This window comes from Balaenoptera physalus (genome assembly GCF_965194825.1).
Source record: "Balaenoptera physalus genome assembly, chromosome: 5".
Taxonomy (NCBI): Eukaryota; Metazoa; Chordata; class Mammalia; order Artiodactyla; family Balaenopteridae; genus Balaenoptera; species Balaenoptera physalus.
This window is the reverse complement of record NC_138884.1, coordinates 146,387,988-146,411,339: the sequence shown is the minus strand read 5'-3', so window position 1 is coordinate 146,411,339 and position 23,352 is coordinate 146,387,988. Positions and strand designations below refer to the sequence as shown.

At 42.3% G+C, this 23,352-nt stretch overlaps 1 protein-coding gene across 12 annotated transcripts in view; it reads right to left on the bottom strand.

Moving 5' to 3' along the window:
- KIAA0232 overlaps window positions 1-23,352 on the bottom strand; it is a 100,942-nt gene that overhangs the window by 35,042 nt on the left and 42,548 nt on the right. For 10 of the 12 annotated variants that reach the window (XM_082462098.1, XM_082462097.1, XM_082462092.1 and 7 more), the window contains exon 3: window positions 10,475-10,612. In XM_082462098.1, the coding sequence (XP_082318224.1) occupies window positions 10,475-10,612 (138 nt within the window). Of the gene's footprint in view, window positions 1-39; window positions 7,860-10,474; window positions 10,613-23,352 lie in introns of those variants that run through there. The other 2 variants (XM_082462091.1, XM_082462090.1) reach the window with 2 other exon arrangements.

The following is a 23,352-nucleotide window of genomic DNA, read 5'->3' as shown; positions in this document are numbered from 1 at the left end:
ACTCTGACTACACAATTCCATCGGAAAGACTCTGCTTACCATAATGTTCAAGGTGTGATGAGTATGGCCGTTTTATTCCACTTCCTCCAGACCATGAACCTAACACCGGTGTCAGCTGACTCGCGGCTGCACGCTGGTCTGTACAGCAAGCCTGTGTCACTGTGTTTCTAAAGCCGGTGCCAGTCTCCAGGGCAGAACACCAAGCCCTGGGGATTGCTTATTCGACTCTGCTCGATCCTCTGCAACGGCGGGCCACCTACCATTCTCCATAGAGCGCTCATTACAATAGTCAGCAGATGTTACTTTTTACGCTTTGTCTTGGAAATCACTTCCAAGCAACTGTAAAATTTAGCTGTTCGGGATAGTAATGCAGCTTAGAAGTATATACATTTGCTCTCATATATAAATGGAAAATAGACAACACGCTTAGTCCTTAACCCTGCACACAAGAGCAAGCTCTACCGACCCCGCTTCTGTCTTCCTTGATTCCTGCAGCATCATAATTGTATTTTTTCAAAAAAATCATTAGACCACTCTGGGTTATCATAATAGTAAACTGAGCAACAAAAAGGGGTGTCAGAAGCAGCACTGGACTCTGTCATCTCCTGGCAGGCATTCTGAAGTGTCGATTTGGTGCTGTTAATGAGAAATTTTATCCATTTTCCCAACTATGATATTAAGTACTAGATAATTTTATTAATCATATTTTAACAGTATACCATATCCACAAGGGCATTCAAGAATACTGAGAGCCTGCAGTACATTATACTCATATTTTAGTGACAACCTAAGGGGAAACAATGCCGTAGGTGAAAAAACACTGACATTCTACCGCTTAACTCATGAACTGCTTTTCTCAGCTGTAAGATGGGTAATACCCACTTACCTCCCAATACCAAACCAACATGAGAAGCTGCTCTGCAAACCACAGGAGCACTCTAAAATTCAAGTTATGGTATCCAAATCTGAACACCGGGGGGCGCACACACGGAGCCGGGCACTTTTCAGGAGACGTTCAATAAGCGGTCCTCCAGACACACGACCATTCACTCGTGTACTTCTCACTCACTCACTCACTCGCTCAGCAAATGGGCAGGGCCCCCACGGCCAGGCAGGACACCCGCAGAGATGAGCTCCCTACCCTCAGGGAGTTTACTCTCGAATAACTGTCACTTCTCACAGTTGGGAGATGGCCGGGGGCAATGTATCTGGGCCCGCACTCCTGCCTTGCCCATACTCACTGGGCAGTGGGGTGCAGCGCCGCTCCTCGTCCCTCAACACCTCCCTCTCAAGATTCCCGAGGGTAAACTAAGGTGATGTGCGTGTGAGGCGCCTCTCAGAGTGCCTGTCACATGAGTCACCTGAATACTGGTGCCCCCTCTAGACTGTCGATACGTTTCTCACTTCCCAGAGTCTCATTTTTGGATTCACTGCTTTTAAAATGCCTTGAGTTTTGGCTCTGACTTGAGTTTGAGGGTGGAGGAGCAGGAAGGGTAACTAACCTGACCCAGATACCGCAAAGTCCTCTGGGTCCTGCCGGGACTCCACGCTGCCGGCACCGCTGCCTTCCCTCTCCTAGGCTACAGCGTGGAGCCACACACTTTCGTGATGACGCGGCCCAGGTCAAACACTGCAGCTACTGCCCCACTGCTTCTGGGAAAGATTTTTTATTTGTTCCCTGATAAACTTCTATCATTTCCCATACCACAGCATTTCCAATGCTTCTCCCCCCTCTCTGTGCTTCCCATCCTTCTCAACTACTGACCTTAATCATCAGCATCAAGGAAACAAAGGCAATCTGACTCATTCTGCCTCATTCTCTCTCCTCTCCGGAGTCAAAGGCTTCTGTAGCTATGTTAAATCATCTCAAAGGTTAATCTTTTATGGAGAACCCTTCGGGACTGGATATTGCCTAAATGCGTGACAGGCAGCTCCACACCAACCCTGTGATCGTTAACCAATGTGGTACTCAGGGGCACTCAACCGCCTGGTCCGTGCCGCTGGGAGTCAAAGAGACGTGGGTTTGAACTTCACCTCAGGGTTAGCCACATGACCCCCCTTAAGCCAGTCACCTAGCAAAGCCTTACTTTTCACAGCTGGAAAATGGGAGCATACCAATGACACTTCCAAATAGCTGGGTTTTGAACTTCTTGTATTGGTCCCCTAATTTTTTTTTTCTTTCCTATTTACCATATCTTCGTTTTTTGGTTTTACTTCCTGGGAGATTTCCTCAGCTATACCTTCCAACCCTTCTGTTGAGTTCTTTCATTCCTATTATCATGTTTAGAATTTTCAAGAGATCATCTTGTCCCTTGGATTGTTTCTTCTTTGCAGCAACCTTTTCCTCAGAGAGAAATTCCCCAATCTTCAGAGTTCTGGCAGACAGGGAGAAGAAAGGGATGGGGATTCAACAATTTGCCAACTTTCATTTAGTCCCCAGTTTTCATCATGGTATCTCATGCTTTCCCTCAGAGGTGCCTGGTGTCCCAAGCCCGTCTGGTTTCCATCTGTCACGAAAGTACCTGTCAGGACGGGGAAAGCCTGGTACCCTCAGTGAGCCACGACTCCTGGCACTCACCCCTAGTGTAGGCCCCTCCCCCAAATGTGCTAGGATTCCTCAGTGAGACACTAGCAACTGTGACGCATGCCCTCTCGGAATGCTAACTCCTGGGCTCCATCTGCCCTAGACAGAAGCCTAAGCTAGCCACGCGGAGAAGGTCACAGCTCCTAGCTATCCCTCCTGAGGTGCCAGACAAGCTAAGAGAGCAATCTTGGATGTTCCGGTCCCAGCTGCCAACGACTGCAACGGTACGAGACCTCAAACAAGACCAGCGGGGGCTTCCCTGGTGGCGCAGTGGTTAAGAATCCGCCTGCCAATGCAGGGGACACGGGTTCGATCCCTGGCCCAGGAAGACCCCACATGCCACGGAGCAAATAAGCCCGTGCACCACAACTACTGAGCCTGCACCACTACTGAAGCCCACGTGCCTAGAGCCTGTGCTCTGCAACAAGAGAAATCATGACAATGAGAAGCCCGCGCACCGCAACGAAGAGTGGCCCCCGCTAGCTGCAGCTAGAGAAAGCCCGCGCACAGCAACGAAGACCCAACACAGCCAAAAATAAAAATAAATAAATTTATTTTAAAAACAAACAAACAAGACCAGGGGGACTTCCCTAGAGGTCCAGTCGCTAAGACTCCGTGCTCCCAATGCAGGGGGGCTGGGTTCGATCCCTGGTCAGGGAACTAGATCCCACACGCCACAACTAAGAGCCTGCATGCCGCAACTAAAAGATCCCGCGTGCAGCAATGAAGATCCCGCACGCGCCAACTAAGACCCAGCACAGCCAAATAAATAAATATTAAAATATATATATATATCAATAGTTAAAAAAAAAAAAAAAAACAGACCAGCAAAAGAACCTCCCAGCTGAGCCCTACCCAACCCACAGACTTGTTAAGTCAATAAACAAAAGAGCACCAGTAAGACAACTGAGAATATATACCAGGGTTCATAAACTCATGTCTTCAGTGGCCAGGGAAGTAATACAAACATGTGACACCCAGGTATAATGCAATAGGAAGCAGTGGGGCACGTGGCTACGAGGATGGAATAAACATCCATGGCCTACAGCCATTTAAGGATAAGTTTTAAACAAAAAATCCAAACAAACAAAAGGCTGTCTCTGCCAAGGCACCTGCATGAGGGCTGTGATTCCCATCGTTAAACACAGGAGGATCTACAAAAATCTACCCAATGGCTTGCCTCCAGCTCTTATTTATATTCCCTCTCTAGAATGTGGTATAGAGGAGGAGGGAAGTATGTAATGGATAAATATTACTGCACACCTACTATAGGCCAAGGAGGCATATTAGAAAAGATAATCTTTCTGGTTAGGTCCATAGCTTTCATCAGATACGCAAGCCTGTGATGCTAAAATGGTGAAAAAAACAACTGACTTTAATGTAGCAGTCTGATGCCTAAGTATATACTCTAGAAAAGGCACTGTACATATGCACAAGGGTGGGAGCACAAGAACGGTCCTTGCTGTGTTCTTTATAACAATAAAAACTGGGAAACAACTGAAAGGTCCATTACCAGAAGAATAAATAGCTTTACAGTGTTACAATGGACATTTAGCGGTGAAGAGAAATTATAAGATCATACTAGTAACATAGATAAATCTTTCAAAATGTTAACTAAAAGAAGCAAGTTACAAAATACATAGAGTATGATACCATTCATATAAAGCTAACATGCAAAACAGTCACACATTTGTGTATCCCCTCGAACAACATTTAGTAAAAGTGTAAAGATGTGCACGGGAGAGAGGAAAACCAAGTTCAGAGCACTGGTAACCTCGGAGAGAGATGGAGAGAAGTGCCACGAGGAAAGGGCACTTGTGGGGCTCAAGCTGTTTGCATAATTATGTGTTTCTCAAGCCACGTGCACAGGTGCGCACTGTTCTGGTCTCTGTCCCTCCCTGCGTCTGACTTCCCGCCCTCACGCACTCGGTCTGTCACACCCCACTCCATAACCCCCACGTATGCCTCTTTTTATGTCCTTTTGCTCACCTCATCCTCAGATTTTTAGAGCAGCCCCTCCCACTCGTTTCCTTTTCCACACCCTCACTTTCAGCATTTAATACTGTAGGAAATTTCCGATAAAAATCCCAACTTTCTACCTTTTCTAAAAAGAGAGAAGACCTGGCACCACCGGGACGGTGTTTCCCACAGGCCAACCCACTCCCCATCGCCTCATTCATTTAGCGTCCTACTCAGCCCCTGGAGACACGCCAGACGGCAAGCTCTGGCCAAACAAGCAAGTGGTCTATTGTTCAATCTCCTCCCCCAAACCACCCAGCCCATCAACCCCAGACACGCATATCCAACTGCGTTTTCAAAACCTCCACTGGCTCTCTCTCACAGGCATCTCACGTTCAAATCCTAACTCATACCCATCCACCCACAAATTAGTGTTTCTTCCCCAATTTCCTTTTCCTCAGTAAATGAAGATTCCTTTCTTGCAGTTGCTCAGCCCAAAAACCTTGGCTATCTTCTCTGACTCTGCCCTCTTCCTCCACCCTACATCCAATCTTGTCAGCTCTACCTTCAAAATACATTTAGAAACTAACAAGGTCTCGCCCTCATCGGCCTTCTGGACTAATACTAAGGTAACAGCTGCACTAATAAGGTAATAGCTCCTTACCTGCTTTCTCTGCATCTGCCTCTGCCCCTCCATCTACCCTGCCTCGCCCCAACCCATCTATCTACTCTTTTTTTTTTTTTTTAATTAATTTATTTATTTTTTTTGTCTGTGTTTGGTCTTCATGGCTGCACACAGGCTTTCTCTATTTGCGGCGAGCAGGGGCTACTCTTCGTTGCGGTGCGCAGGCTTCTCATTTCTGTGGCTTCTCTTGTTGCGGAGCACGGGCTCTAGGCACGCGGGCTTCAGTAGTTGTGGCATGCGGGCTCAGTAGTTGTGGCTCGCGAGCTCTAGAGCGCAGGCTCAGTAGTTGTGGCGCACGGGCCTAGCTGCTCCACGGCATGTGGGATCTTCCCAGACCAGGGCTCAAACCCGTGTCCCCTGCATTGGCAGGCGGATTCTTAACCACTGCACCACCAGGGAAGTCCCCCATCTACTCTTGAAGGCAGCAGCCAGCAGCACCTTATCAGCATTTAAGTCAAGTTACATCGGCCCTCTGCTCCAAACTCTCCAACTTTCAAGGCTTCTCAGAGGAAAAGCCAAAGCCCTCATAACGGCCTACAGGCTTCCTTGAATGCCCAGCTCTATCTATGCCCAAGGAGATAAGGCCTAGGCTTCCTCAGGCAGGGTTGGCTGTGACAACACAGCAATTGTGAGCATTCCTGGCTTTAATAACCACTGGCTTCTCAGGGGTCTGGCCTGTAGAGGAAGCACAGCATCACCTCTTACAACGTAGACAGCGCACCCAGACGGGTACTGCACACATTTAAGGGCTCAGTAAATATTAGTTATCACTGTCTTGATGCTCCTTATCCAGAATGGATAAGTTCAAATGTCAGCATGCAAAGAAACAATGTATATGGTCAAAATTAACCTTGAAAGTAAATTGCCATAAATGACTTTACATGTTTTTTTATATACAACCCTGTACAGCATATAAACAATACATACGCAAAATATTGAGATGTACTATGTACTTTTACTGGCAAAAAGAATTTTACTGGTGAACTTAGCTGAATGTGAAAATATGAGCAGTTGCAATAAGACTTCACTGTACCGAGGACATAAATCCTCTACAAGACTCTTTAAATAACCACAGATCAAGTCAGTTACCCAGGGTAAGTTGCAGTGCTGTTACTTTCAAGACTAACTTAATTGAAATAAGTTATCATTGCCTCCTAACTTTATTCCCCAAACAGGGCCTTGTTGAGTTTCTAATATTCTAACCATTCCCAAAATGGGAGGTGAAATACTAGCTCTGATTCAGTTTTAAGGAGCTCAATAAAAATAAAACAGAAATATAACTAATTATTAAAAACAAAAACAAAGCAATATGAAAAGCTCCAACTCTGGGGAAAGAGAAAACAGAACCAAGTAAACTTGAGGATTCAAAACACAACAGTTGGCACAGTTCCACTTTTTATGTTTTTAAAAGGGAGAAAGGGAGGTGTGGATATATGTAACCACATCAGGCATGTGCCATGTCCACTGGTAACAGAAACAGAACAACTTAGGATAACATCACATAACTATAAAATGCCCACCTGGGGGAGGTCTGAGTGACCTATCGCTGAGTCACAGCACCGTTCTTATTTACAGACCCCATTACTAACTGCACTCAAAGCAAATGCAAAATGTTATAGCAAAAAATGAGTACCAGAGAATTCCATGTTATTTGCATGTTTAAACGAAGAGTATTAGCAAAGGCAGTTTCAGCTGGGACTTAACAAACAACAAAGCCCATTAAAGGTCATGGTCCCCAACAGGAATAAACAATGGCTCACAGATGTTCACGGGTGTTGCCAAACTATCATCAATGTATAAAATTAAATTCGGACATAACTGAGTTTCCTTATGGTTTTGGTGACGTTTCTCAGATAAATATTGGGCTGAGCGGGTTCAGAGACATGCTGAAATGTGGGTACAACTTGATGCAAGGATTAAGTGGAGGCACAGCATCACACCACAGGAATGTAGAACTGCAGTCAGAGAAGTCAACCATTCTATTTAAACCATGGCGCAGCGAAGAGTCTGATAACAGCTAATATTGTAGCTGTAACAGTCACACATGCACACACGAAAGTAACAAGAAAAGAATTCATCTCACATGTAACGCAAAACATCACCTCTACCTACCTACCTAATACAGTGATAGCATCACCTATGTTATTGTCTTGTGATTATGTCATTAACATTTTAAGCAATTAGACTGTAAACCTGTTAGTGGCTTTTGACTCTGATCAATTAGTAGTGACTACACAGAGCTGCACGAAGAAGGGGTCTAAGTTGGCATTAGAACTGGGTGGGAAAGCAAAGCACAGAATCGCAAACGTTACCATCCTCAGTATTTAGGGAATGAACAACACACCCATGTGCAAACATTCACTGTGGCAAAAATATAAGATAAAATAGAACTCTGCATTATAATTTCCTACATAGGGCCTTCTTTGCTCTCTTCTTTTCACTGAAGCCACCAGGCAGATTCTAGAAAAAAAAAACCAGCCTACAGTTTCATAAGTGACCACAGTGAATCCTTTCCATTGTTACAGGCCATAGTTAGAGAGGGTTCTTTTCAACTTCTTTCCACTGGCTCCCAAGAGCCAGGTGAGCTGTCTTAAGGGGGCTGTGCGCTGATGCACACACAGCAGGCGGCTCGGGGTCTTGAGGACTTCCTACTTCCTTTTCACTCTGTCCCCAGGCACTCGGCTGAGCTCCTGGTGTATGACTGGCACATTCACTTCCTCAGCCGACTTTAATTTGGTAAGATTAAAAAAACAATCCTTATTAGGAAAAAGAACGCAATAATTTTTAATGAAATGAGAAAGAAAGAGTTAGGACAAATATGCTTCATTGGGTTTGAAAACAAAAATCCTGCCTTTGCCAGGCAAAGGAAAGCATTTTCTAAAGCAACAACTTAAAGAATCAAGTATCTGTGCAAGCCACTCTCCTCCCCTGCACTGTTTCTACCTGACACCAAGTTCTTTGTTGGCACACATCAAGCTCAGCTAGGATGAATTACACACACTCCAAAAGCTGTCGGAGGAGCAGGGTCTTGCACTGCACACAACAAGGTGCCTGTGCTCCCCCTTCGCCCACAGTTGATTTCAGCTGTCCTTGTTTTTCAGTCCACTTCACCATGAGTCGAAGGCTAGAGTCATTTCTCAGCAACTTTGGTCCAAAGCAGAAATAAGATCCTTTCCCAGATTGAAACTCCCTACTCATATTTTCCTCCCAACCATGACTCAGCAGTAGCTTTTTTGGATTTTGCTCAAAGAATTTACCTGAACTAACCTCTCACTTTTAAAAACCATCTCCATTTTCAATTCCTTTAAAAGCTCTGAATTCCTTTACCAATCTATTAGCCCCTTCAGTGTCACACAGAAAACCCCTTTTGGGTACCTGTCCAACCACCCCCTTTTCTCTGAGGACTGCCCATCACTCAGCCCCTGCCGAAGGAGTGGACCTGCAGGCGACTCTGTCCCCTCGCCACAGCTTATCAAAGCACAGGTGGACAACTGGCCCAAGCCTAGCAAATCAGATTCTCCCTCAACTGAATGGGGTTGGGTACCAGACTTCAGCAGTCATGCTGGGCTGGGGCTAGAATGGTCAATTTTTCACCATGCGTGTGCCGAAGCAGAGAAAGCCAGACTTCAGGTAGAGAGGGAATGACCCAGAAACACAGAGAGAAGCAAATGAGAGACTGTGGGTCATTAGAGAAAATGACTTTGGCTGCCAATCATTTGGTTTCCAGTTCAGGTCACTCCCCAGGCTGCTGCATTTCCAGCACTGGGTTTCAGTGAGATATCCCTGTAACCTTTATGTATATTTCCATTTTTTCTTAAACTAGGTTAATTATGTTCCTTCTCTTTGTAACAAAAAGGTACCTGAGATAACCACATGAGTGGTAACTTCCAAATTCCTATCCCACAGTCTATGAGGCAGCAGCTTCAAGAAATCAGAAGTTAAAAAAAAATCCAAGGGGTGAGGGAGAGGAAAACAGTGGGAAGGGGAAAAAGAAGGACTGGATGAAAGTGGAAGACTCTTTGGAAACTGAGGTTCAACTCAATTCAAGAGAAATGCAGGACCTTCTACACGACAGGCACTCACTCCGCTAGGCACCAGGAGATGCAAAGATGGGGAACTCACAGTCCTGGCGTCCAAGGAGCACAGTCGTGAAGGGAAGACAGAAATGCACAACTGCATTTAGGATGTGAGGGTATGCACCAGGTACCATGGGCACAGGCCAGGGAGTCGGGCTCCCACAGACAACTCTGAGCAGGATGAGAACACACAGCTGGGAAGCACTGAACAAGCTGTCAAGGGCGTGTGTGGTACGTGGGAGACAAAACAGAACTTCTGCAGATTATCAAATGGAGCAAAGCTGGTTACCCCCAACATCAGACCGCCTGATAACTTAATTTAGGAAGGAAGTTTCTGCAGGTCGGAAGCTTCTCTACACACCTGGTATGAATCTTCTCAATTTAACTTTGAATTGTAAAGGTGCTTAAAGCACACTATCTCAAATAGCATGGTAAAAGCAAAATAATTTTCTAAGTAGTTATGATCTCAGAGATTATATCGTATAGTGAGTAACAAAGAATCAGAGTATTAATTTAAATAGGCGATTATGTTCTAAAACTATGTTGTTATTTCAGGATGCTGAAGGACATAAGAAATATTTTACATGAAACGTTAAAAGGTCACTAAAACAATCTTATAATATTTTCCTTAAAAACAAACAAAAAATTATGAATCAAGCAAACATAGTGTTCTTAAATGTTAGAACTGCTTTCCCACTTCCAGCAATGTATCCAAAATATATAGATATACCATGGGAAAAGCCACGCATGAATATATTCTAGACAGCATAACAAAAAATCAAGAGCAATCTAAATATCCAGTAATAAAGAATATATTAGGTGGCTATTAGAATATTATTTGATGAAATATAACTTAGCCACTAAAAAGAATAAAGATAATGTATCAATAATAACAAAATGAAATATATGTTAAATGGGGAAAAAATATATAAAATTTTATGTATTCTCCAATTACAATAGTACATAAAAAAGAATATATTATATAAAACTCAATATATATAGAAAAATGCTATAAAGGAAAAAATGACAATGTTTACATAACAGTGGTGAGATAATGAGTACTTTACTTTTCTAAGTTTTTTTTGGTCAAGATGTATTATCGGTAAACTTTTAAGAAACACCGCCTCCTTTTTTTCTCCCCTAAGTATTAGAAATCAAATGTAAACTTACTTCATCAGAAGCAGATCGAAGACACTGGACAGCAGCCTGTTTTTTCATTTCTTCTAGAGTTAGATCTGAGCACTTTTTCTTACTCTTTCCCCATTTCTTATAAGCTCCTTTTTCCCAGCCCAGGAAGATGTCATTCTCCTAAAATAAGATTGGGCGAGTTTCAATGATCAACGCTGAATCACAAGTTTCAAACACTTATTATTTCCCACATACTTACACATATATTCCCCTACCAAATTATTTTCATTCACAAATTGGTACACACTAATAAATTAAGAGACCACAGGACACTGTCAATCAGAACACTTCAGAATAATCCATTGTTTTGATATCTGTTCCTGAAGTAATTATTATTTAGGATTTATGATCTCAATAAATCTGACCCATTTATATTTATAGAAAATGCTAATAAACTCATTCACATGTAAATTCAAGTGTTATCATTTAAATTTCAGTATAAATTCTAAACTATACACACAATTAAATGTCCTCTTTTCTGTACTTCCCACTCGTCAATAATGACTGTTCATGTTACCAGCAGATTTTTTTTTTCCCCGGCAGCGCCACACGGCATACAGGATCCTAGCTCCCAGCCCAGGAATTGAACCCGTGCCCCCTGCGGTTGAAGGGCAAAGTCCTAACCACTGGACCGCCAGGGAAGTCCCTTACTAGCAGATTTTAACATTTAACAGGTGAATGGTTCATTCCTATATCTTGCAGTCTAAAAAACAACAGATATAAAATATTTTACGTATTTTAAGCTTATTTTCCCCTTGATTATATATGCCCGTTATAAAAACTAAGGAAAATTGGAAAAGCAGGAAGAAAGCAAATCATCCACGATCCTACCACCCAGAGAAAATTGTAACAATTTGGTCTGCTTCATTTGGTCTTTTTCACATGCTTTAAAAAAACACATGATTGAATTCACACTATTTGTATAATTTTGTACTTAACTTACATTGTAAACATTACCCCCATGTTACTACAAATTCTTTGGTTATACAATATTCCAAGATGTAGGTTTACTTTACCTCCCTAAACTGGCACTTGAGTATTTTTAATTGCTTTGCCACTTCATTTTGCCCTTCATTTGGTAAATTATTATTAAAACCAGTGGACAGACAAGGGGGGGGGGGAAAGATTAGAAAGAAAGACAAAGGCAAAATTAAGAAAACTCCTTAGAAGAATATTTGGCCTACAGTGGGCCCTCAGGAAATAGATATGAATTAATGAATGAGATGGAAGAAAGGAAAAGCACAATAATAATAAAGTCAAAAGATCTCTTGGATCAAATCATATACCATAAACTGTGTAGGCAATCTTTACTTTGATCAAATACATAAAATTACTTTCATGCCACCAGATAAGAGTGGGAGGACCCCTCCCCTCTGTACTCATCATAATTAACATACATTTTATTTAATTTCTTGGGCATGTTTGCAGATCTCGTGAACCCGAAAAACATATTTGCTGGCTGAGTGGTGTCAATTCCATCTGCCAAGTGAAAATGTGCTTGATGGCCAAGTAAGAACTCTCAGTATATTTCCATTTATCTAATGTGTTTGGCTGGACGACACCTGAAACCTGACATTCCTTATCAGCGATATCTTCTGGAGACAGAGCTTGTCCTTTCACAGGAGCAGAAACAGAACCATAACAACGTAGATTTGAAGCTTCTGAAGACAGAGGAAAATGTTATAATTTTCCTCTATTGTTCACAGCGTATAAAACAAAGAAGGTAGAAAAGTTCTGTGTAATTACTGAAAACAGGACTCCTTTCTGTTTGAGTTGCCGAGACTGGCTTTCTCTTTACTCAGCATTATAAACATGTTTCTCTACTGAAACTACATATATATATATATTTTTTTTTTAAATATTTATTTATTTATTTATTTTTATTTTGGCTGCGCCAGGTCTTAGTTACGGCATGCGAGATCTTTTAGTTGCAGCATGCAGGATCTAGTTCCCCAACCAGGGATTGAACCCCGGCCCCCCACGTTGGGAGCATGGAGTCCTACCCACTGGACCACCAGGGAAGTCCACTGGTGGTCCAGTGGTGGAAGTCCACTACTGGAGCTATATTAAAGCTCAGCAGGGTTAATAACACATTCAAAGGTCCAAATAAAGTTTTATTATACAGACAGAAGGGACTTTCAAAATTCACATGGACACACACTCCTTCTGGAGGGCAGTTTGACAATACATATCAAATATCTTAAACATGCATATGTACTTTTGATCAATAATTCTACTTCCAGGAATTTAGCCTAAGGAAAAAAAATCACCAAAGTGTGCATAGATTTAGCTACAGTGATGTTGATCATATAGCTGTCAATAACAGCAAACGTGTAGAAACAACCTAAATGTCAAATAAGGAGGACTTGGTTAGTAAGTTATAATTCATCCAGGCAATTAGATATTACAGCCATTAAAGAGATTATGAAGTGTATTTACTGACATGGGAAGCTACTCACAATATATATAAGAGAAGTAGTTTATACAACAGTATGATCTCATTTTTGGTTAAAATACACATGCACACCTATTAATGTGCATTAAAATGTCTGAGAGAAATGTACTAAGAGGCCACCAAGAAGCTTGTCTCTTGGTGAGCAGGAATAGGAATCTATAACTTTTCTTGTAACTAGGTCATACTCCTTTAACAGTGGAAAGTTGTTTTTAGTTTTTCGTTTTTTAAATGGAATACTCGTAAGTCAAGAATAGAGAAATGAGAAGAGTTCCTGTAGCTCTTCACCTAGAACACGTGTCTGGCACTCGCTTTATTTGTCACATACCATAGAATTTACTTTTTAAATATACAATTCAGTGGTTTTTAGTATAATTCACAGGGTTGTGCAACAATCACCATTACCTTATTTTTTTTAATTAATTTATTTTTGGCTGCATTGGGTCTTTGTTGCCGCACGCAGGCTTTCTCAGGTTGCGGCGAGCGGGGGCTACTCTTTGTTGCTGTGCGCGGGCTTCTCATTGCGGTGGCTTCTCTTGTTTCAGAGTTCGGGCGCTAGGCGCACGGGCCTCAGTAGTTGTGGCTCGCGGGCTCCAGAGCACAGGCTCAGTAGTTGTGGCGTACGGGCTTAGTTGCTCTGCGGCATGTGGGATCTTCCTGGACTAGGGATCGAACCCATGTCCCCTGCATTGGCAGGCGGATTCTTAACCACTGCGCCACCAGGGAAGTCCCGCCATTACCTTATTTTGAAACATTTTCCATCACCCCAAAAATAAGCCCTGTACCCACAAGCAGTTACTTCCCATTCCTCTCTCTCCCAAGTCACTGGTAACTACTAATCTGTTGTCTCTATAGATTTTCCTATGCTAGACATTTCATATAAATGGAATTATACAATCCACATCCTTTCCTGCCTGGCTTCTTTTGTTTAGTGTAACGTTTTAAAGGCTCATTCATGTTGTGGCATGTATCAGTACTTCATTCCCTTTTATGACTAAATAATATTTCACTGCATGGATGTACCACATTTTGTTTATCCATTCATCCACTGATGGACATCTGGATTGTTCTCACCTTTCGGCTACTGTGAATAATACTGCTATGAACACTCATATACAAGTTTTTGTATGCACACATATTTTCAATCTTGTTGGGGATACTCCTAGGAGTGGAATTGCTGAGTCACATGGTAACTCTATATTCAACCTTTTGAAGAGCTGCCAGACTATTCTTCAAAGCAGCTTATACCATTTTACAATCACACCAGAAGTATATGAGGATTCTAATTTCTCTACATCCTCACCAACATTTGTTATCGTCTGTGTTTTTTATTTTAGCCATCCTAGTGAGGATGAAGTGGTATCTCATCATTTTCCCTAATGACCAGTGAAGTTAAGCACCTTTTAATGTGCTTATTGGCCATTTGTGTATCTTCTTTGGACAGATGTCTATTCAAATCTTTTGCCCATTTTTAAATTATCTATTCGAATACACATCCCTTATCAGATATAAATGATTTGCAAATATTTTATCTAATCCATTTTTTTTATTATTTATTTTCTTTATTATTATTATTTTTTTGGCTGTGTCGGGTCTTAGTTGTGGTACACGGGATCTTCGCTGAGGCATGCAGGATCTTTTGTTGCGGCGCGGGCTTCTTTCTAGTTGTGGCGTGCAGGTTTTCTCTCTCTAGTTGTGGCACGCAGGCTCTGTAGTTTGCGGCAGGCAGGCTCTCTGTTTGAGGCGCGCAGGCTTAGTTGCCCCGCAGCATGTGGGATCTTAGTTCTATGACCAGGGATCAAACCCGAGTCCCCTGCAATGGAAGGCGGATTTTTTACCACTGGACCACCAGGAAAGTCCCTATTTTATCTGATTCTATGGGTTGTCTTTTCACTTTCTTGATGATGTCCTTTGAAGTATAAAAGTTTTTCACTGTGATGAAGTTAATACATTGATATCTTCTTTGGCTGCTTGTGCTTTGGTATCTAAGAAACCATTGCCTAATCCAAGTCATGAAGATTTACTCTTATGTTTTCTCCTAAGTTTTACACTTTTAGCTCTTACATTTAGGTCTATAATCCATCTTGAGTTAATATTTGTATGTGGTATGAGATAAAAGAGTCCAACTTCATTCTTTTACACGTGGTTATCCTGTTGTCCCAGCACCTTTTGTTGAAGACTATTCTTTCCCCCATTGAATGGTCTTGTTGGAAACTACAAAGGTTTATTTCTGAATTCTCAGTTCCATTACATACGGCCAGCCATATATATGCCAGGATCAAACCATCTTGCTTACAGGAGCCTTGCAGTAAGTTTTAAAACTGGCAAGTGTTAGTCCTCCAACTTTGTTCTTCTTTTTCAAATTCTTTTGGCTACTCTGGGTCCCCTGCATTTCCGTATGAATTTTAGGATCAGCTTGCCAATTTCTGCAACAAAGGCAGCTGGGATTCTGATAGGGATTGCCTTGAATCTGTAGATCGGTTTGGGGAGCATTGCTATGTTAACAATATTAAGTCTTCTGATCATGAACATGGAATGTTTTTCCATTTATTAGGTCTCTTTGATTTCTGTCAATGATGTTTTATAATTTTTAGTGTGCAAGTCTTACACTTCTTTTGTTAAATTTATTCCTACATATTTTATTCTTTTCCATACTATTGTAAATGGAATTTTCTTAATTTCATTCCTTAGGATTTTCTATACACAACACCATGTCGTATGTCAATAGAGATAGTTTCCGTTCTTCCTTTCCAATCTAGATGTCTTTTTTGGTTCTTACCTAACTACCCTGTTAATGCTGATTTTTAAGATTTTATGTATTTCATCTTTGAAAATGTCTTTACTGATATTAATCCACAGGCATGGGTTCAATGGAACAGATGAATTGCTTAGAAGGAATTTATAAAATTCTGTTAGCTTCTTCCCTTGATACGTGCCTTTTAGCATGTCATCATATTGTAATCAATCACTCCCAAGTGAAAGTTAGGTGGGAGCTTCTCACTGAAGTTAAATAGATTCTGAGATACAGACATTTACTTTGCACTGTGTCAAGGTGTGAAAAATGCTGCCAGAACTGCAGTTTGACCTTGGACAACATATCCAGTGCAAATTTGTGTGGGAATGGAGATTTCGTTTCTTGTTTTAACTTTTGACATAATGAAAATGCATAAAGCAACTTGACATTATTTGTGATTCAAACAATGTTAGCTGTTAGAATGACTTTACCACATTACAAATTTTGCTTATACGTGCTGCTTTGCCTTGCAATTTTAGGCTGAATTCATTAAGAAACACCATCAAGTCTACAGCAAAAGCTATACCAACACTAGTGTACTAGATATATTTTTATGCATCGTGCTCTTGCCACTTACTGTATTTGAGAGCTCCCTTATTCTGTTTTTTTCTGCCTTCATGTACTGTGTGAATGTATTATGACTTATTCATTTCCCATTAGCACTGAACTAATAATTAGACCTTAAAAGAACACAGTATAAAAAAGCTCAAGATATTTCTATTTTACTTGCTATATTTTCTGTACTACACTAATTAAAAGTCCACTTAGACATAAACATAGAATATTACGCATGTGTCAAATATTTACTAGGTAAACTCAGCAAATCAACTATGATTCTTCAAAGTCATAATCTTAAAGACAGAACACAATTATCAAGCACCAAAAGAAGATGTGGCTAAAGGACTTCTCAGGCCGAGAATCTATTGTCAGGCGCTTTTCCAGACACTACTGTGAGGTAACATAAGGCTAGAGTTTTGATTGACTTTGTCTTGCCGTCTTCTATCAAAAAGGAAACTGAGAACTGGAGGAAGGAAAAGACCACGGCATTGTGAAATGCAGCTGGGATCAACGACGTCTGCTGTTCGCTGCGCGGCACCCGCCTCCCACAGCTTCCTGTTAACAAGAGTCCTGAGAAACCAAACCACCAAGTGTCTGAATGGGACTAATGCCACTCCCATCTGGGGGCCTTCATCCCTCTGGCCACAAAGACTGGCTCAGAGAGAGGCATGTGACCAATCAGAAATGAGCACTAGAAAATGGGCCCTCCACACAAGATTCCTGCTGGGAGCGCAGGGAACACACCCTCCTCACAGTGTGAGAGCAGGATGGCAGGACGCTGGAAACGTGCTCACTGCCATTTGCCCTCCAGTCCCCGGCAGTGGCTGCAAAACCAAGCTGGTGCTGGGAGGCGGGCGGACGCCCTAATGACACTGTGAGCTCTGAGCTGAGCCAGGCAGGGCCAGTCCTCATTCTGGACTTGCAGCTGTACGAGACTTTCTTTTTTTCCAATTAAGGTGATTTACGCCAAATTTTTGGTTGCTTGTGAATGAAAGATATAGCTAGAATCTGAGGAAAGGCCTCAGTAATAAATTCACTTCTCACTGCTCAAAGGAACTGTAAACTGCCTCTAAAAAATGAGTAGCACCAATTAAATGAGGATAACTTCAGGTTAAGTACATCCTTTTTTTTCCCTGCTAGGTCTTCAGCCAACAAGTTCCTCATTGGTCTCCCTGTTTTCAGTTGCCCAACCCGATCACCCATTACCATGCTTGCCATTTGGTACTGCTGACTAAATATAGCAATGGTTCTTTTTGTCTCCAGGACTAAAATATAAATCCTCCAGCAGAGCACATCAGGTTCTTTGAAATCAGCTTCCTGCTAGCCTCTCTCGGTCTAATCTCCTCCCACTCCCTCCCTATCCTCCTCTGGCCTCCCAGTATCAGGCCCCTTCCTGCTCCTGTGACCTCGTATGCACCCGCCTTTTCTTCTTCCTTCAAGGCTGTTCAACCGTGATCTTTCCTGTGGTTCCCGCCGCCGCTGCCACCCAGGCACACGTCCCGGACTGTGCACAACCAGAGCACATCACAGACCCTAACCTGATGGCCGTCTCCCAGAGCCACCCCCCCCCCAATCATCTCTGCAGTCCTGGTGCCCGCCGGTGTCTAGCACGTCATGGCCATTCGTGTGGTGAGTAAAAACCCAGGCATTAAATGCAGTGCTGATATTCAAAACATCTTCTCTATTCCATGAAAAGATTTTACCAAAAAAACTCCCCACCCCTTTCACTATGTATCTGAGGGAGTCTGTGGACATGAATTTGTGCACCCACCATTAGTACTAACTCCTACTCTAAATTTTTTTTCATACTCCTTATGTGTAAAGTTAATTTAAATTAATGTCTATTGAGTGAATGACTGTTGAAATATAGTATATGCAGCAAGACACCTGAGGAACCCAGGATGGGTACACTGTTATTGTTAAAGATTATAGTAATCTGTAAAGGAAAACACTGCAAATGCCAGCTTTTCCAAGCAGTGAAATGCTACACTAATGGGGATATACTGTAAAGTAGGTTACAAGTGGGCTGAAAGAACAAACAAGTGTTGTTGAATACAGAAATGATCCAACTCAACTAGCAATCAGTACGAGGATTATTCTTATTTAACCTGTGGGTAAACCAGAAAGTGCAATAACCCAGCTACATTTCTAGAATGATGGACTCTGAGGTAGAAGATACAATTAATTAGGGATTTAAAAGAAACTGCAACAAAGCTACAAAAGTCAAGACAGTGAGGTACTGGCATAAAGATAGGCATATAGACAAACGACTAGAACAGACAGCCCAGTAATAGACCCTCGCATATATGCTCAAATTATTTTCAACAAGTGTGTCAAGAGCATTCAATGAGGAAAGGACAGTCTCTTCAACAAATGGTGCTGGGAAAACTAGACACCCACATGCAGAAGAATGGAATTTGAGTCTTACCACATACCAAATATAAAAGTTAACTCAAAATGGATCAAAGACCTATATGTAAAAGCTAAAACTATAAAACTCTTGGAAGAAAGATAGGGCAAAGCTTCTCAGCATTGGATTTGGCAAAGATTTCTTGGATGTGACACCAAAGACACAGGTAACAAAAGAAAAAATAGACAAACTGGGTTCCGTGAAAATTTTTAAATTTCGTGCACTGAAAGACACTATGAACAGAGTGAAAAGGCAAACCCCACAGAAGGGGAGGAAATATTTGCAAATCATGTATCTGATAAGGGGTTAATATCCAGGACCTATAGAGAACTTCTAAACTCAACAACAACAAAACAACCAGATCAAAAATGGGAAAAGGACTTGAAAGTCTCCAAAGAATATATGCAAACAGACAATAAACACAAGAAAAGATGCTCAACGTCATTAATCATCAGGGAAAATGTAAATCAAAACTACAGTGAGGTACCCCTCATACCAATTAGAATGGCTACTATGTAAAAAAAAAAAAAAAACAGGAAATAACAAATGTTGGTGAGGATATGTAGAACTGGAACCCTGTGCACTATTGGTGGGAATGTAAAACGGTGGAGCTAGTGTCACTTCCTCAAAAGATTAAAAACAGAATTATCGCATGATCCAGCGATTCCACTTCTGGATATATACCCCCCAAAGCTGAAATCAGGGTCTCGATGAGATATTTGTACACTCATGTTCATAGCAGTATTGTTCACAGTAGCTAAAACGTGGAAGAAACCCAAGTGTCCACTGATAGATGGATGGATAAGCAAAATGTGGCATATCCATATGATGGAATATTATTCAGCCTTAAAAAGGAAGGAAATTCTGACACCTGCTACAACATGGATGAACCCTGAAGACATTATGCTCAGTGAAATAAGCCAGTCACAAAAGGACAAACACTATGATTCCACTGATACGAGGTACTTAAGAGCAGTCAAAATCATACAGACAAAAAGTATAGGGCTTCCCTGGTGGCACAGTGGTTAAGAATCCGCCTGCCAATGCAGCAGACACGGGTTTGAGCCCTGGTCCAGGAAGACCCCACATGTGGCGGAGCAACTAAGCCCGTGCGCCACAACTACTGAGCCTGTGCTCTAGAGCCCGCGTGCCACAACTACTGAAGCCCGCATGCCTAGAGCCCATGCTCCACAACAAGAGAAGACACCGCAATGAGAAGCCCGTGCACTGCAATGAAGAGTAGCCCCCGCTGGCCGCAACTAGAGAAAGCCACGCACAACAACAAAGAACCAAAGCAGCCAAAAGTAAATAAATTAAATAAATAAATTTATTAAAAAAAAAAAAGTAGGGCTTCCCTGGTGGTGCAGTGGTTAAGAATCCGCTTGCCAATGCAGGGGACACGGGTTCAAGCCCTGCTCAGGGAAGATCCCACATGCCGCGAAGCAACTAAGCCCGTGCACCCCAACTACTGAGCCTGCACTCTAGAGCCCGTGAGCCACAACTACTGAAGCCCGTGCGCCTAGAGACCGTGCTCCACAACAAGAGAAGCCACCCAATGAGAAGCCCGCACACCGCAACGAAGAGTAGCCCCCGCTCGCCGCAACTAGAGAAAAGCCCGCGCGCAGCAACAAAGACCTAACACAGCCAAAAATAAAAATAAATAAATACATTTATTAAAAAAAAATAAAAGTATAATGGTGGTTGCCAGGGGCTGTGGGGAGAGGGGAATTATTAAGTTTTCATTTTACAAATGAAAAGAGTTCTGGAGATGGATGGTGGTGATGGCTGCACATTATGAATGCATTTAATACTACTGAACTGTACACTTAAAAATGGGGGGGCTTCCCTGGTGGCGCAGTGGTTGAGAATCTGCCTGCTGCTGCAGGGGACACGGGTTCGAGCCCTGGTCTGGGAAGATCCCACATACCGTGGAGCAACTAGGCCTGTGAGCCACAATTACTGAGCCTGCGTGTCTGGAGCCTGTGCTCCGCAACAAGAGAGGCCGCGACAGTGAAAGGCCCGCGCACCGCGATGAAGAGTGGCCCCCGCTTGCCACAACTAGAGAAAGCCCTCGCACAGAAACGAAGACCCAACACAGCCAAAAATAAATAAATAAATAAATAAATAAAATTAAATTAAAAAAAAAAATGGGAAAGGTGGTGGTGGTGATGAGGGAAGAAGCTACAGTAACTTATCTGAAGGGCAGGCAGGCCCCAGTGTGTACCTATGACACCTGCACTCACTTCCATCATGTTTCCCCCTCCACACACAAGTCATACACCTGAGAAAGAAGCACACATCTATTCATTTCTTTAATAAATCTCTGAGCATCTTCTACATCCCATGAATTGCTTTAAGGGCTGGGAATACAGCAGAAAACATGGCAGACAAGGTCCCTAACTTCATGAATTGTATATTCCAGCAGAGGAGACATAATAAACATAAAATATCACAAATAATCATACAATTCCAGGTAGCAACAAGTGTTATGAAGAAAAATTAAGTAGAAAAGAGGACTGAGAATGGAAGGTTTCTTTTTAAATATGGTGGTCAAAGAAAGACTGAGGACAAGATAAGCAAAATAAACACCAAACTAAACAAGAAAACAAATGAATACCCTCTTTTAAAAAGTAACTGGTGGACAATCCATGAAGGAGAAAACGGGTAAGTTGGACTTCATTAAAATATAAACTGCTCTGTGAAAAACAATGTCAAGAGAATTAGAAGACAAGCCACAGACAGGAAGAAATGTCTGCAAAAGACACACCTGATAAAGGACTGCTACACAAATTCACAAAAAACTCTTAAAACTCAATAATAAGAAAACAAACAACCTGATTAAAAGATAGGCCAAAGACCTCAACTGACACCTCATCAAAGGAGATATACAGATGGCAAGTAAGCAGATGAAAACATGCTCCACATAATGTCATCAGGCAAATGCAAATTAAACAACAGTGAGATACCACTACACACCTTTAGAATGGCCAAAAACTAGAACACTGACAACACCAAATGCAAATTAAACAACAGTGAGATACCACTACACACCTTTAGAATGGCCAAAAACTAGAACACTGACAACACCAAATGCCGGTGAGAACGTGGAGCAACAGTAACTCTCGCTGCTGCTGGTGGGCATGCAAAACGGTGCAGCCACGCTGGAAGGCAGTTTGGCAGTCTCTTACAAAACTAAACTTACTCTTACCATTCCATCCAGCAATCAGGCTTCCTTGGTATTCACCCAAAGGAGCTGAAAACTTATGTCCACACAAAAACCTGCACACGTATGCTTATAGCAGCTTTATTCAGAATTGCCAAAACTTGGAAGCAACCAGTATGTCCTTCAGTAGGTGAAGGGATAAATAAACTGTGGTCCATCCAGACAGTGACTGTCACTCAGCACTAAAATGAGATGAGCCAGCAAGGCGCTGAAAGCCATGGAGGAACCTTAAACGCATATCACTAAGTGAAAGAAGCCAATCTGAAAAAGCTGCGTTCTGTATGATCCTGATGATACGACATTCTGGAAAAGATAAAACTATGGAGACAGTAAAAAGATCAGCAGTCACCGGGGGTTAGTGGAGAGGGAGGGAAGACGAGGCGGAGCAAAGGGATTTCTAGGGCTGTGCAGCTACTCCGTCTGATCCTATAATGGTGGATACACGTCATGACACACTTGTCCAAAACCACGGAACGTACAACACCAAGAGTGAACCCTCACGTAAACTATGGACTTTAGGTAACAACGATGTCGATGCAGGTCTGTTGATTGTAACAAAGGTACCACTCTGGCGAGTGATGCTGATGGTGCGAGAAGCTGTGCATATGTGGAGGCACGGGCGATATGGGATCTCTATACTTTCCTCTCAACTGTACTATGAATCTAAAAGTGCTCTAAAAAAACTGCCTTAAAAAAACAAACAAAAAAACCAAAAAACTGGCAGCAGATCAACTCTCCTGCCCAGACTAACCAGAAAAGCCAGATAACATACCAAACCAAACCAAACATCCAACACCCGTGCTAAGTCATTAGTGACCTATTGAGGCACCCAGGCCTTGAGAAAAGCAGGAAGGACAACCGTTCCAGGGAGGGACAGCTAAGGCTGCTTTCTCCCTTGGGAAATGTACCCATTCCAGGCCCAGGACAAAAGGCTGAGAAAAAGGTAGCCTTTAAGAGGCAATAAACCAGTGGGGCTGGGGGTGGTCTCTCAGAGCTGGAGGGAAAAAACTAGAGATGTAGGCATCAGAATCCCAGAAAAAGGAAGGAGTGGAAAACAGAAGCCACAGTTTGCTGGATTCCCCTCCGGACACGCGAGGAATTCTAAAACTGTGTGGGGAGGGGGTGGCGGCGGCTTCTGTGTCAATGGAATGTTCTATTTATTTTTCTGGGAGTAATTACGTAGATACAAGCTTCGTGAAAATTCACTAATTTGTACCCTTTCTGTATGCATTTTATACCTCAATTAAAAGTTTAATTCTTGTACAGAATCCAGAGTTGCTCCATATCTGCAACAGTTAATGAAGTTCTTGGGAGTCTTGGGACCTAAAAAAAAAAATCTAGCATCGTAAGAACATCTAAAGCAATCACACAGATTGAGGGTCTATCATGAAAGGACAATTTCAGAGGAGGTCTGCAAAGATAA